Here is a 13441-nt window from a genome sequence, read left to right on the forward strand (position 1 = left end):
TGAATACTCCTCAGTTATTTTAATATCCATGTCAGATTATTGTATTTTACACCAATTCAAAGTTGTTCTCTTCAGAAATATGTGAATTGCACCATTAGATTTGGTGAAGACCTACTTGTGTAGGAGGCCTGGCTGTGGAGATAACTGAATAGGATATATCCCAGGTTTTCATTTAACACTGTCACTGCTCCAAGCACATTTTAAAAATTCCAGAAAGGCAGATCCTAAACTATAAAATGCATAAACAGAGCTTGGAGAATGATTTTTTTTCCTAATATATCAGAAAGCATTAGAAGTTTAACTAACCATTTCCTTAAATTGGGAATGCTGTTTTCCTTCTTCCCTCTACCCCTTTCAGAACTTGCATGAAAAAATGTTGCAATCACATAGGAAGGGGACACATTAATAAATCAAGGAAAACTACATTTATGTGTAGAAAATAGATTTCTCAATTTCAGCATTAAAGAAAGCAAACATGCCAAATGTAAAATATTTTAATTAATAGGGCTACTTAAGCAACTTCCCAGTGAGTAAACTATAGCAAAAGTAAAGAACATAAAATCTAGCTTAAACGCAACCTTTAGCAATACCTTACATCTGATGTTCACTTTTAAACATAAAATGCCTCAGAACTAATAGCAACAATTTGAATCCATGATGTGAGCAACTTCAGTCAAAGTACGTCACTCAGCTTCTTTGGTATTTGGCTAACTCCCAGGTACATAGCTGTTTTGGCATTTTTATATATCAGATAATGAAAGCAGTGTGTAGTGTTTTAAATCCCAGAGGTTGCCTGCGTCTATGAGACCTACAGTTAGCAAACTGCTACACTGCAATAAGCCTTACAAGAATTAAGTACTAAAAAACAAATGGCCAGGAACCACGAACTTTCAAACCATTATCTTGCACGTGCTAGCATATTAAGCAGTAATTCTTAGGAATTATAGATTCTTTGTAATTAGCAGCAGTCACAGAGAAACTGATTATAAATCAGCAAATTTTACAAATCTGCAAGTAAACAAAACTGAAGGTAAACATAGTGCACACGTTCACTTCATTTACTAATCGTACTATGTTTGTTCATTATGCTTTTTTTCTCTAGCAATATGTTGCCCTAATATTAATATTAAATAAATATAATTCTAGTTAAAAAAGACATTTTGAATATAGCAGTACAAGTAATCAAGTAAATGTTGCACTGCAGTTTGCTGTGGATCACTGCTAGGGAAGACTGTCAGTGAAATTCATCATACAATATCTATTCCTCTGGAAAAACAATATTTGAATACTAAATAAATAAAATCCCTGTAATTCAGTTTATGACCAATGTTATGATAATAGTTATGATAAAATAAGGCACATGCTTTTCAAGTAATTTGCAATTGATTTGACATTTTTTTTCCAAATCTAAATAAAATGCCATCAAGGCCGAACTACACAGGTTTCTAGGTCTCAAAAAACTCTCCAGACTTATTTCCATGCCTCCATAAACTCTTGCATAAACAATCACAGCAGGAATCATTATGGAATGGTTTAAAGGATATTGCAATAAGAAATCAGTTAATGATGTAAACTTAAACATAGTTCTTTACGGACAGAGTGTTTGAGTTTGGTATATTAAGCATCAGTCATAGCTAACTAGTTATTACTAATCGAACGTAAGTGCAAAGATATCGTAATGTAAACTTCTGGGTTTCAGTGATCAGCTCCAGTAAAACCTATTGCTGTGCCCAATTCCCTCTCTTTCAACGTCCTTTCCTCTCAGGTTGTTGTTAATTCAAACAGAAAACCTCCAAAGCAACAAAAGAACCATTCTAAATGTGTTGCTTTTGCGTTTGCGGGTCAATTATTATTCTTTCATTGCAAGAAAGATCAAACAGGTGCACGACTGCTTCTACATCATTACTTTGTACCCAGGTATGCCAGACACATTCTAGTTATAAATAAGCACATAAAAATTAGTCAACTGAAAGTTAATACACTTGCATTACCTACAGATTCAAAATTTGACAAGTTTCCATAGCATACTCTCATTTTTGCTTACAGTCAATTCAAACGTTTTTAAAAATAGGGGAGAGTATTTTTTATGATTGACTAGTCTTTGCTGCTTGGGTAAACCCCACATTGATTAGCAGTGTTTTCTAAAAGCTCCTATTTACTCTTTTGGAGTATCACCTAAGAAAAACGACCATCTTGGAAACATTTAAATACATTTTCACATCCAACTGTTCTTCCTCTTCTTACTGTAAAACTATTCGTAAAAGTAATAGGCACTAGTTTTGAGCAGAAAAATAGCTGGATTTAATCATCGTGTGATTTATCTGTTACTCAGTCTTGTGAAACTGCCATCTGCTTCACCTACATATGTTTGCCTTTGACAACTAAATACAATCCCTCCGTTTGGAAATAATTACGATGCATCACTATATTACGCAGACAGGACAAAAGCAGCAAACCCTTCAAAGTTACAAAAGCATTTCAAGTCTGTATTTGGTGTGCAGTTTCTGATGTGGTAAATTCAGGCTCTGAGCTGTCTCAAGCCCAAAGTAAGCTTTTCTGTGTTCAGAAATTGTGAATGCTGAAAAGGGAGGGGGAGCTTCAATTCAGATGCTAAAAGCAGGCTGATAAATTACTGCGATTGTACGCAGTACTGATTATGAATGCCAAAACAGTCCTGTTGGATTATATAAGTAAGAAAGGTAACTTTTAGCTAAATATGTGGACTTAAATGCAAATAGGCAAGATTGCCAAGACAAGTTGTTTGAAATGAGAACTCGTTCACTGAGTGTCATGACTTCCTGGACAATATACAAGTTTCAGGTTACGTATAACGAACAATTTGGTCTTAACAATTAATCAAAATAAAATTAACCTAAGAGATGCTTGTGCATTGCTTAGCTTTTAGAGGACAGACATAAAACACAAATTTATCATTTTAAAACCAGACAATTTCTGTCTCCAGCCACAGTTTATTCCTGTCTGCTTTTTTACACAGCTGAATTCTTTCTGTGGCTAGAAGGACAAAATACTTCCACATTAATGAGCTAATCAGCTTAATTGCATAAACTTGCCTTTGTTGTTTTTGTTTTTTTTTTAATCTCAAGTTGAATCTCCAGAAGAAATAGTTATGCAGTCACCATTACAGGATTCTGTTATTTTTTCTCATAAAAGGAGAAATGTAAAGTTTTTTTTATTTTCGTGTTCTTTTTCTGGAGATTCATTTACATCGACTTACATAAGAGAGCATTAAATATAATGAACTTCTGAATATATTAATGCCTGCAAGGCTTTCCTGCACATAGCTGAATCACACAGTACAGCCAAGCAAACAGTTAGGATGATACTTGAGCACGTGCTGAAACACAGGCCGGACTCTGAAGAGGTACAACTGGGTTTGTTTTATGCCTGCTGACAATATAATGTAATTTTAGCAATTTAACAGAATTCTAATGAATGTTAATTAACAAGAACCTGTCTCAATGATTTAGGGTCAATACAGTAGGTACCAAAAGACATGGAAATGAGAGAAGCTGACTGAATGATTCAGCTCACTTTTATCACCACCATCACCCACAATAAATGACCAGGCTTGGACCGATTTTGATCTTTTTCAAAATATATTTATGCATATGATGCTCATGTGTAAAGTCAGACTTCTCTGGAAAAACCAAACCAGTTCCCCAGTCAGATTTAATCTTCAGTGGTATTAATGAGCAGAGTCCAAAAAATGCCTCTATTTCAATTCAAGAGAGAAATTTCAATTAGCAAGTAAGGGAATGAATTACCATAGAAATATTAGTGTGTATTCTTAAGTTTAATGCTATTTCACTGAATGTGTAGATTTTATAATAAAATATGATTTAGCATAAAGTAAACTTTTTATAGTGAGATGCTACATATGAAGCCACCTATTTCATTAATCTTCAATTTTGCTTATAGGATGACAAATTTTACTCAGTTTTGAGAAAGTAAAAATGTCAAAAGTTTCATAATTGAGAAATTTCTGCATTTTTATTATCAACAAATTGAACTCTCTCACTATTTTCCAAATAAATAAGCTCATGTGAAACAGCAGTACCATATATAATTGTTCAGTTCTCTAATATCTTAAAGGCAGAATTTTGACAGCTATTTGTTGAACTTGATAGCCTGTTATCATCATTTTTATTAGGAAACAAGCATCTAAAATCACTGGTACTTTGGGGGGGAAAAATCAACCAAAGACATTTACATTTACTTAATGGGCACCAGAAAAAAAGATTAGAGACAAGATAAAGGTGTGTTGTCCCAGTTTTTCTTCAGACTTAGAGTATTTAATAAGGTTGATGCAATAGTTCTTCTATTCACTGATTGATCCTCAGGTTTGTCACTGCTGAGCTATATCTCCGAGCCTGCCATCACACTGATGTTCTGATATTTTCCATCTCCAGAAATAGGAAGTCTCATCTAACAATGCCCTATCACACCAGCTCCATATTTCCAGTGAAAATGGAACGCCCATACTTTTTAAACTGACTAGTGCTGTATCTGCTAGAGACATCTTATCATACAAGGAACATTTTTTCACAACTTCTTTCCAGTTTTCTTTGTCGCGTGTCTGTTTTTGACAAGTTAAACTCACAGATGCACTCTGTAGTAACTTGGTCTTTCCTGTCATATGCTGAAGATCACAGTGCTGTGACTTACCTTTGAACCTGACTGCTTTGCTTCATGTGGAATGCACCAGAATCTCTCTTCTCACCCTTAGACATGACAAATACATCGACTCCTCACTGCAAGTACAATGACATCATGCATAGTAAATACACTCCCAGAAGACTCTTTTCCTGTATTTTTTTCTCCACTTAGTAGCTACATGAGTATCCTTCATTCATTTTTTTTTCCATTATATCTGTTTGCCTGTGAACCACTGCAGATCTCTCTAGACCTTTAGTGCTGAAGACATACAACATCAACTTCTAAAATACTCGTATCCTGCATTTAAAAGACAGCACATTACACAGGTATGTTTGAAATCATCCAGCACCTAGTTGCATCCTTAAGCCTCCAGCTGCAAGCACTCAGTTAGCACACGCTTCTACAGTTCACCAGCCAGAGAAGCCACAGTGCTTGCCTCAGGACAACTTCAGAATGGTAACACGTAGCACTGGTGTTTCTCCAAACATTGATTCAAGTTTGGTTAAGCCTTTTGATTTCCCTAAGGGAACTGCACTTGTACGAGTATGCATGTGTTTTCTAGGGGTATGGTATTTCTTTTGTTTTCTTTGCTAAATGATTGTGGTTGTAATAATGCCGTTTCTTTATTTAAGCATCTAATGTAAAACTGATAACAAAGTTGAGGTAGATACAATTACTGCGTACACCACCTTAACTGTCTTTGCATTAATTTACAAATTAACTTCCCAACAAAAGTCTAATGTTCAAAGAAATAAATAACAAAATACAGCTAACATTTCCACAAAGACATCTACAACTGCATTTACAAGACAGCAGGAATTCATACAAATGTTTTGGTTACACACAATTTAAAAAAATGTTTTGCAAAAGTCCAATTCACTTCTGATTACTGCAGCCTACAGACAACTTCCTCATAAACAAGAAAGAAAGAAAAGCAGTAACTGTAACAGCTCACTAGCTCAGAGCTCCAACACAAGACACATCCTCTGTTCCCACCTTCTTTTTAACCACACTCACACTACACCAGCAGTCAGGTAGTAGCAATTTGTTCCTTGAACAAGGCATCAATTCACTCATTCTTCAATTATACAGAAGAATTTCTAAGCAAATGAACCCAGATGACAATTAGAAAGCCGAGCTATTTAAGCCATGTAGCTGGTTTTAATTTTTTGTGTTTGTTTGTTTCCAATTTCAAAGCACACTTCGTTTAAATAATTCAGTACATCTAAATACATTATTCAAAATGAAGCTTAAATATGACAGGTATACTTTGGCTAAGATAAAGTTCCATCCTCAAGAAAGCTATCAACAATAACTGAGACAATTTTGTAACAGAAACACACAAAGAATTTAGAAAGCACTGATGGCTCTCATAATTTGCTGCGATGCTACCTTGTGAAAGGTTCCAAGTTAGGCACCATAATGTTAAAACCTTTCCCCATGTTCAAAGTGCAAGGTCTACAGTCAGGACACAATTATGTACCGTTAGATGTAACTATTATTACTTTGATGAATAGACTATGGAAGGCTTGAAGACAAGCTTGAAAGATAATTTCTTAAGATTTGATTAATCTTTCCATGCTAATACAAGAGAAAGCAGAAAATGGTTTCCTGAAGTGAAGACCTGGGCAACTGCATCCAATGTTATTAAACAGATAACAAAGTTGTCCACAGGGTGAGAAACTCATCAGAATCACAGGACTAGATGAGGGAGGAAGGAAGGATCAGATGTTTGTATCTGATGTGTCTGAAGAAGGAGACAATAAAGGTACTCACAGGTAAAAACCATAGCAATTCTGAATAGCGCAGGAATTTCCCACATTCCAGCATTACAGGGTACAATAGCCAGGACATGGCCAAAAAAAAAAAAAAAAGGGCAGCACAGACAGGAGGGAATGATTAAAACTTAGAAATATTCCATGGGATGAAGTAAGGTTCTGGATGCACACGTCAGAGAAGAGAAACAGGCCAGAGATGATGCCAAAATTACAGCTTTGAATGACAACAGTTATGGTTATACTCTGTTCTTTCCAGTTAGAAGGTTTTGGAATGGAGAACAGACAAAGGAAACAATAACTATTTTGAAATATCATAGCCCAATTTTCATTAGAAACTTACGAACCAGCACCTAAAGACATTTGTTTGTATATACACGCAGTAGTAGCAAAAGCCACTGCCAAAAGGCAGATACAGGTATTATACAGTACCTTAAGAATAAACCAGAATTGCTAAACTATTTTCTTTTGTAGGTGAAACTGTAAAATGACAAAGAAAAAGACATTACCTGAAATTAATGTCTTCACTACAACTTAAATACTTCGTCTTTTACTGCAACATTTTCTGTATTCAAGGAATATTGACCTACCAGTGGGCAAATGAAAAGGTACTTCTTTACCCTTAAAATTTTTCTCTCACAAGAAGAAATTTAGTTAATGCTCCTAATAATAGATGCTGTCTTACTCAAGCCAACTTTTCCTTATACTGAAATTGTTCACGATTAGACTGTAAATTACTCAGGACAGGGATCTATTAATAGTCATATCCTTTTACAAATGAACATGCTAAGACGAGTATTGTTAGGCAACAGGGATGCTACGAGAGAAAAAAGCATACTCCCATAAAATGAGCTGTGAAGACATTTCTTCAGGGTGTTTTTGCACAGATGTACCATTGAATTAAAAGCTAATTACTTCATGATAAATGATCTGAAGACAAATAAATAGTAAGGTGGTGGAGTATGCTGTTGATGCTAAGTTACTGAGGGCAGAAAAAGTAAACCTAGCTGAGCAAATCTGCATACAGCCTCATAAATGCATATGCAGGTCAAATTTAAGGTAAATAAGCATAAAGTGCACAGGGAAAAAAATAATCCTATCCTTGAAACTATCTATCAGCTGTAGATGTTAACACTCAGAAAAGATATCCTGTGATCTATATAGTTAATGCCATGAAAACAATGTTCAATGTCTGTTCAACAGAACAACACTCAAAACTCATCAGTTTATCCACTTTCTTTCTTCCTTAACAAAACAAACAAGACTACAGAAATTATAAAGAACTCAATAATGACACGAAAACCATTATTTTGGCTCAGCATAAATCCATCTGCTCGTGTCTTGAGTACTGTAACTCCTTGTTTCCTCATCAGCAACAGCATATACTAGTGTTCACAAAGTACAAAATAAAGAGATGGTCTGTACCATATGAAAATATCAGATAGACTATAACTCCTCTGCTTGGAAAACACAAGACTCACAAGACTGGGGAAAGATATAAAATCACGAACTGAAGAAAAAAGATGACTTGATAGAAACTGTTATCAATTAAGACAGATAGCAAACACGAAAAACATTTCACACAACGCAGTCAAGTTGTACCGAGTAAGGACCTCCTTCCTGCAGTACACGGCAGATGCCAAAAGCCAACGTGGACTTAAAAGTAAACGAATACATAAATGGTTGTGCAAATTCATGGAATAAAAATGCACTGAGGACCGTGTTAAATATAAGACACCACTTCTGATTCAGAAAGTGCTAATGCCACAGTGGGTTGCATATGGGGTATTAAGGGGTCATATGATGTCCTATCTTTGTACTCTTCCTTTGTACACTTTCCAATGCCCACTGCTATAGTTGCTTATATTCACATACGATATTTCTGTGAAGATTACAATTTCTGTGAAATACTATTTCAGGAATGCATTTATTTATAGCTGAATTCAACTGAATCAAAAAAGTGAAAGAGCTATGCAAAATAGCAAGATTTATCTCAGCCTTGAAAACATTCACATATACACTTGATTGCAGACTAATTGGTGCCAATAATGTGTGAATAAAAGTAAATGCAGGATTATTATCCCAAAAGGAAATTCACATACTCTATTTTGAAAACTTTTAAACCAGGAAACTGTACAATTATACTGGCTGTAAGCGTACCAAGACGGGACAGAATTCCTTTTTCTTTTTTTGGGAAAGCGCGTAGGAGGTATTTCTAACAGAGGGAGGCCTGTGACGGCACTCAAGTTCCGCCGATTTGCCTTTTGAAATACAAACCACTACTTATTTCCAACTTCTTACGTACAGAAGTTACTCTGTTCGTCACTGCACATTGTACTCGCTGTCAGTGATCACGCTGGATGAGTTCTGCACATCGTCAGCCCTTAGGCCCGGACCCTGCAGCTTCCTGTTACACCGCGGCTTCAGCGCTGCTCGCAGGCAGCAAACTGCAGGCACGGCCGCTCAGCCGCTTCCACAGCCTGGTTCAGCAAGCCAGCAGAAAGCGCCATGTGGGACTTACCTGGCCTGGTCTCTGGACCGACTTATGCCAAGCGGCACAGCGCTGTGTGGAAACGTGTCCCAAAGGGCACCGCAAGTAACGAAGGGGCTAAAGACGCAGAGTTATAATCAGAATGTTAAAACCCCAAGCAGTTACAGTTAAGGAAAACGAACGAGCAGGATGAACGAGCTGTGCAAAAGCCCACCAGCTGCCCGTCTTCGCCTACTGCAGCCCGAGCGCCGCTAGCAGCCTGGTCCGAACCGACGGCTGTGCTCCGCTCCAGAGGGGTTAGCGGTAAAAAGGATCAAGCCTGGGCTGGAGACGGGGTCTGACCTGCCAGCTCAGTTAATGAGGGCTGAAAAAAGCGCAGAAAGCTCCCCTACTCGTACTCACTTTTCGTGTGCTTAAAGAACCAGACGGTCCTTACAAGGCGAACGCTTCGCTATTCTTTGCGTGCCGCAAAGCAACGTCCGCGGGGTGCCTCAGAGAGCCCCCCCAAGCTCTCCTCAGCGGCTCGCCCAGCCAGCGCCGCTGCCGCGGGGCGGGTTTGTGGGACCTGCCTCAGGCAGCTTTCCTCAGAGCTTCCCGGAGCCGGGACGCTGCCGGGTTCGGCTTCGGGCTCCTCCGCTCCCCGCCGGCCGCGGCGGGACGGGGCCCGGGCGGCCGCCTCAGGGCGGGCGGCGGGAAGGGCGCGAGCCGCAGCCCCGGGGACGGCGCCTCAGCGGCCGCTCGGCTCGCGCCGGGCGGGCGGGTGCGGGCACACACGCACACGGGCGCGCGCCTGCCTCGCCCGGCCCCTCCCGCCGTCCCCTCCCTTCGCACTTTCCCCCCCCCGCCCCCGCTACCGTGCGGCCGTTAGCGCCCAACCGCTCCCGGGGCGCGTGCCGCCGCAGGGGCTTCCGCGCGCGCCGTGTGCAGCGCCGTGAGGGAGGGCGGCGGGCGGGCGGGCCGGGGCCGTGCTGGGGCCGTGCTGCCCCCGCCTCCCGCCCCCGCCGGGGCTTCGCCAGCGGCCGCTGCCGCCGGTGAGCGCTGGGAGGCGACAGCGAGGCCCTCCCGCTGGATCCGTTCGGGGGAGAGCGAGCGAGCGAGGCTCGTTACCTTTTCTCTCTTTCCCCGTCGCTCCCCACCATGCTCCGGACGCCGCTGCCCGCGGAGGAGACGCCGCGGCTCAGCGCAGCGCCCGTCTCCTGAGGAGATGAGGGAGGCGCGGCCGGGCCGGAGCTAGCGCGACCCGCGCCTTGCCCCGTCCTGCCCCTCCCGCCGCCCCGACCACCATGAGGGACGAGAGGGAAGCCGCCGCCGCCGCCTCCCGCCCCGGCCCCGGCCCCGGCCGAGCCCCGCAGCACTGCCAGCAGCCGGACGGCGGCGCGGAGAGCCTGCGGAACGGCTACGTGAGGAGCTGCGCGACCCCCCTGCGGCAGGACCCCCCGAGAAGCTTCCTCTCGCTGCTGCTGCTCCCCGCCGCCGCCTCCTCTTCCTCCTCCTCCTGCTGCCGGGCTCTGCTCAGCCTGGCCGCCCTGGCCGCCCTCGTAGTCTCGCTGCTGGCGCTCCCGGGCCGGGGCAGCGCCGGGGGCCAGCAGGACGGGAGCGGCTGGCGGAGCCCCCGGCCTCTGCACGCCTTGCTGAGCCTCTCCCGCTGCCTCAGCCCGCTCTTCAGCATCGCCTGCGCCTTCTTCTTCCTCACCTGCCACCTAGCCCGCGGCGGCGCGACCCGCTGGTGGCTGCTGGCGCTTCCCGTGTGCTGCTACTCGGGGGACTTCGTGGCGCTGCAGTGGCTGCTGCCCCCCGCGGGGTGCCAAGAGGAGCCCCGAGCCCCCGGCGAGCCGCAGATGGTGGCGGGCAGGCTGCTGACGGTGCTGGGCTCGGTGGCGGCGCTGACCCTGCTGCAGAGCTCCCTGAAGCTCCGCCGGAGCCTCCTCGTCTTGCTCTTCTCCAGCCTGGTGTGGCTGGTGTCGCTCGGCAGCCTCCACTCGCTGCCCCCGGCCCTCCGCCCGCTGCTGGCCGGCTCTGTCGGGGCGGCGGGCTGCCTCCTAGCCCTCTGCGGCGGCGAGCGCGGCGTCCTGGCGGCCCGGAGCCGGGCAGCGCACCAGCAGCATCACCACCACCCGCGGCTCCCCAGCGCGGAGGAAAAAGTGCCTGTGATCAGACCCAGGAGGAGATCGAGCTGCGTGTCCTTAGGGGAGACTTCGGCCAGCTACTACGGCAGCAGCAAAATGTTTCGGAGACCCTCGCTGCCTTGCATTTCCAGAGAGCAGGTAGGTTTCTCCGAAACTGCAGGGAGAAACTTTCCGAGGAGTGAGCGCCGCTCGCTTTGCCTAACCTCTCAGTGGGTGCGCGCTGGATGTCTGCTCGCTGTCAGACGCCCGTTAAAGAAATGGAGGAAAATAGTGGTTCCTTAGCGGGTCTTAATTTCTCAACTTGGTTCTGCACGGCCGATGTAACCCTCCCTTTTGGTCTGTATGGAAGCTAAACCATACCAATGCATTTGCAATAGCATAGAGGGCTCGCTCGCTTTTCATACGACCTTAATTATTAAAGCGTAGCCCTTTTTCCTTAAACAAACAAACACCTTCAGCTATCAGCTACCTTGTTTCTTTTCCAAAGCCCAGCTCCACCACTTCTGGCAGACTTCACCAGAGAAAGAAACCACAGCTTTCTAGCTGCTCGGCACTTCACTTTCTTCCCGCTTTCTGTCGACAAAAAGGTGCTAAAGAAAAACACAAAATCAGATTTTGAGGGATATTTTGTACCGATGTTTGGCAGTGTTTGAGTGGCAGGCGCCCTTCTGCCTTGCAGATTACGGTCTCTCGTTTCTCTCTCTCCCTCTTAACCATCTCTTCCTCGCTCCAAATAACTTAACATTAGGTTGGGGTTGATTGGATTTAAGCAACTACTTTTTTTTTTTTTTTTAACTGAAGAGAGAGCTGTTCAGTAGAGTCTGGAAAGATGCCCAAAACGTTCAGTTTTCTTGAATGGAACTCTGTTGGTTTCTCCCTCCTGGAAAACTTGTCAATGAGTCTTGTTTTTCGCAGCGCGAAGCCCCGTGTGGGGCCGGGTTTGTTTATGTTCGGTACATTGCACGTGAACTGCAGGACGCCGAGTGGTGTGCCGGCGGGATAACCAGCCCCTGATGGAGGGAGGATGAGGGGAGAGTTCGGAAGGAACGTGCAAGCCAGCAGCTCCTGCAAGGGATGGTTGCCGCAGAGTCCCCCATCTCCCGCTGTTGTGGCTGAAATTCATGAATGCTAAATGCAAGTTTCTAACTCCGCTTTGTCGTGTGTGCCATAACGCGCCTCTTGTGATCGACTGTGAAATAGGTCGGAGGAGACACGAGGTGAATCTGAACAAGCGGGGTGGTTTTCGAGCATGTCGTGCTCCGCGTTTATGCAACAGAGTAAGACAGCAGTAATCGTTCTTTGCGTAAAAGGTTGAAATGCAAGTGTGCTGCAGCACGCTTCAGAAGTAGCTCATTCAGTAAGTTTTTAAATTGTCAAGTGCAGACTATGAAACGAACGATAAATATTGTAATAGCAATTAAGATATGTAGGGAATATTGTGTTGTAATTTACTTTCTCTGCTCTGATCCCTTCTAGATAGCAAACGCTCTCTTTTTTTGTGTCATTTGTCTGCAGTATAAAAAAACTCAGAAAATGCAATAACAGCTTTCATTAACCTTTCTAGATGATAAAAGATATTTGTTCTCATACAACTTACTAAATGCTTCCTTTGATATGCAGCTCACTTCCTAAAAAAGTATGTGTATATTTCAAGTTAAGGCATTTATTATTCTTTAAGTAACATCATAAATGTCAACCAGAACTAAATACATGGAATTTATTGGCAGTACTTAAATCATACGTGTTCATAATAAAATGCAACTGTTTGGTAGACTTCCAGAATTTGATATCTTCATTATCACCAGAAGTGAACAGAAACAACAAAGAGATCTAAAGTTCTTTATTTTCCTAATAGTCTATTACACTTTACAATAAATATTTGTGCTTTGTTAGCCACGGTTTAAATTGGATTCACAGATATACGTTCTATGCAGTATTTTATGAGTGGTTTTTATAAGGATAATACAGGCTAAATCTTCTGATCTCCTGTCTGACTTGGAGAGAGATCAGACATTGCAAAGCTGATAAAATGTCAACTGTTTGGGCTGGGGGTGGTGGCATGGGGTATAGCCTGTGACTTTATTTGAATAAACACTGTAAGGTCTTTATATTGCTTCCTTGAAACAGAAGGAAAATACACACTTAATGCTCTTCAGAGAGCATTTATTATGTGAACTTTCTTGAAAGATTGATTGCGTGTTTTGCAGATGTTTATACAACATTGCAATGCTTCTTTTTCAATATCAATATTTTAAGACAGTGGGTTTAATGAGCATTGTTTGGAAGATCAGTGGAGTACAAGGAATGTGCGGCAAGTCCACCATGCCAAGAATACTTTGGTGAATGACAGCTAAGTAACTATTGTGATTATA

At 42.7% G+C, this 13441-nt stretch overlaps 2 protein-coding genes across 21 annotated transcripts in view; one reads left to right on the forward strand and one right to left on the reverse strand.

Moving 5' to 3' along the window:
- Positions 1-9735, reverse strand: part of PSMA1 (proteasome 20S subunit alpha 1) — a 30788-nt gene extending 21053 nt beyond the window's left edge. Inside the window, exon 1 of the mRNA XM_083840248.1 lies at positions 9346-9735. The gene's annotated coding sequence lies outside the window, so the exon portion shown is untranslated. The remainder of the gene's footprint in view (positions 1-9345) is intronic.
- Positions 9736-9819: 84 nt separating this feature from the next.
- PDE3B (phosphodiesterase 3B) overlaps positions 9820-13441 on the forward strand; it is a 107876-nt gene continuing 104254 nt past the window's right edge. For 18 of the 20 annotated variants that reach the window (XR_014585182.1, XR_014585183.1, XR_014585184.1 and 15 more), the window contains exon 1: positions 9821-11207. Coding sequence is in view for 2 of the 20 variants with exons in the window: in XM_083838644.1 (XP_083694770.1) it covers positions 10227-11207 (981 nt within the window). In the remaining 18 variants the exon portion in view is untranslated. Of the gene's footprint in view, positions 11208-13441 lie in introns of all 20 variants that reach the window. The other 2 variants (XR_014585181.1, XM_083838645.1) reach the window with 1 other exon arrangement.

This window comes from Anser anser (assembly GCF_964211835.1).
Source record: "Anser anser genome assembly, chromosome: 5".
Classification (NCBI taxonomy): Eukaryota; Metazoa; Chordata; class Aves; order Anseriformes; family Anatidae; genus Anser; species Anser anser.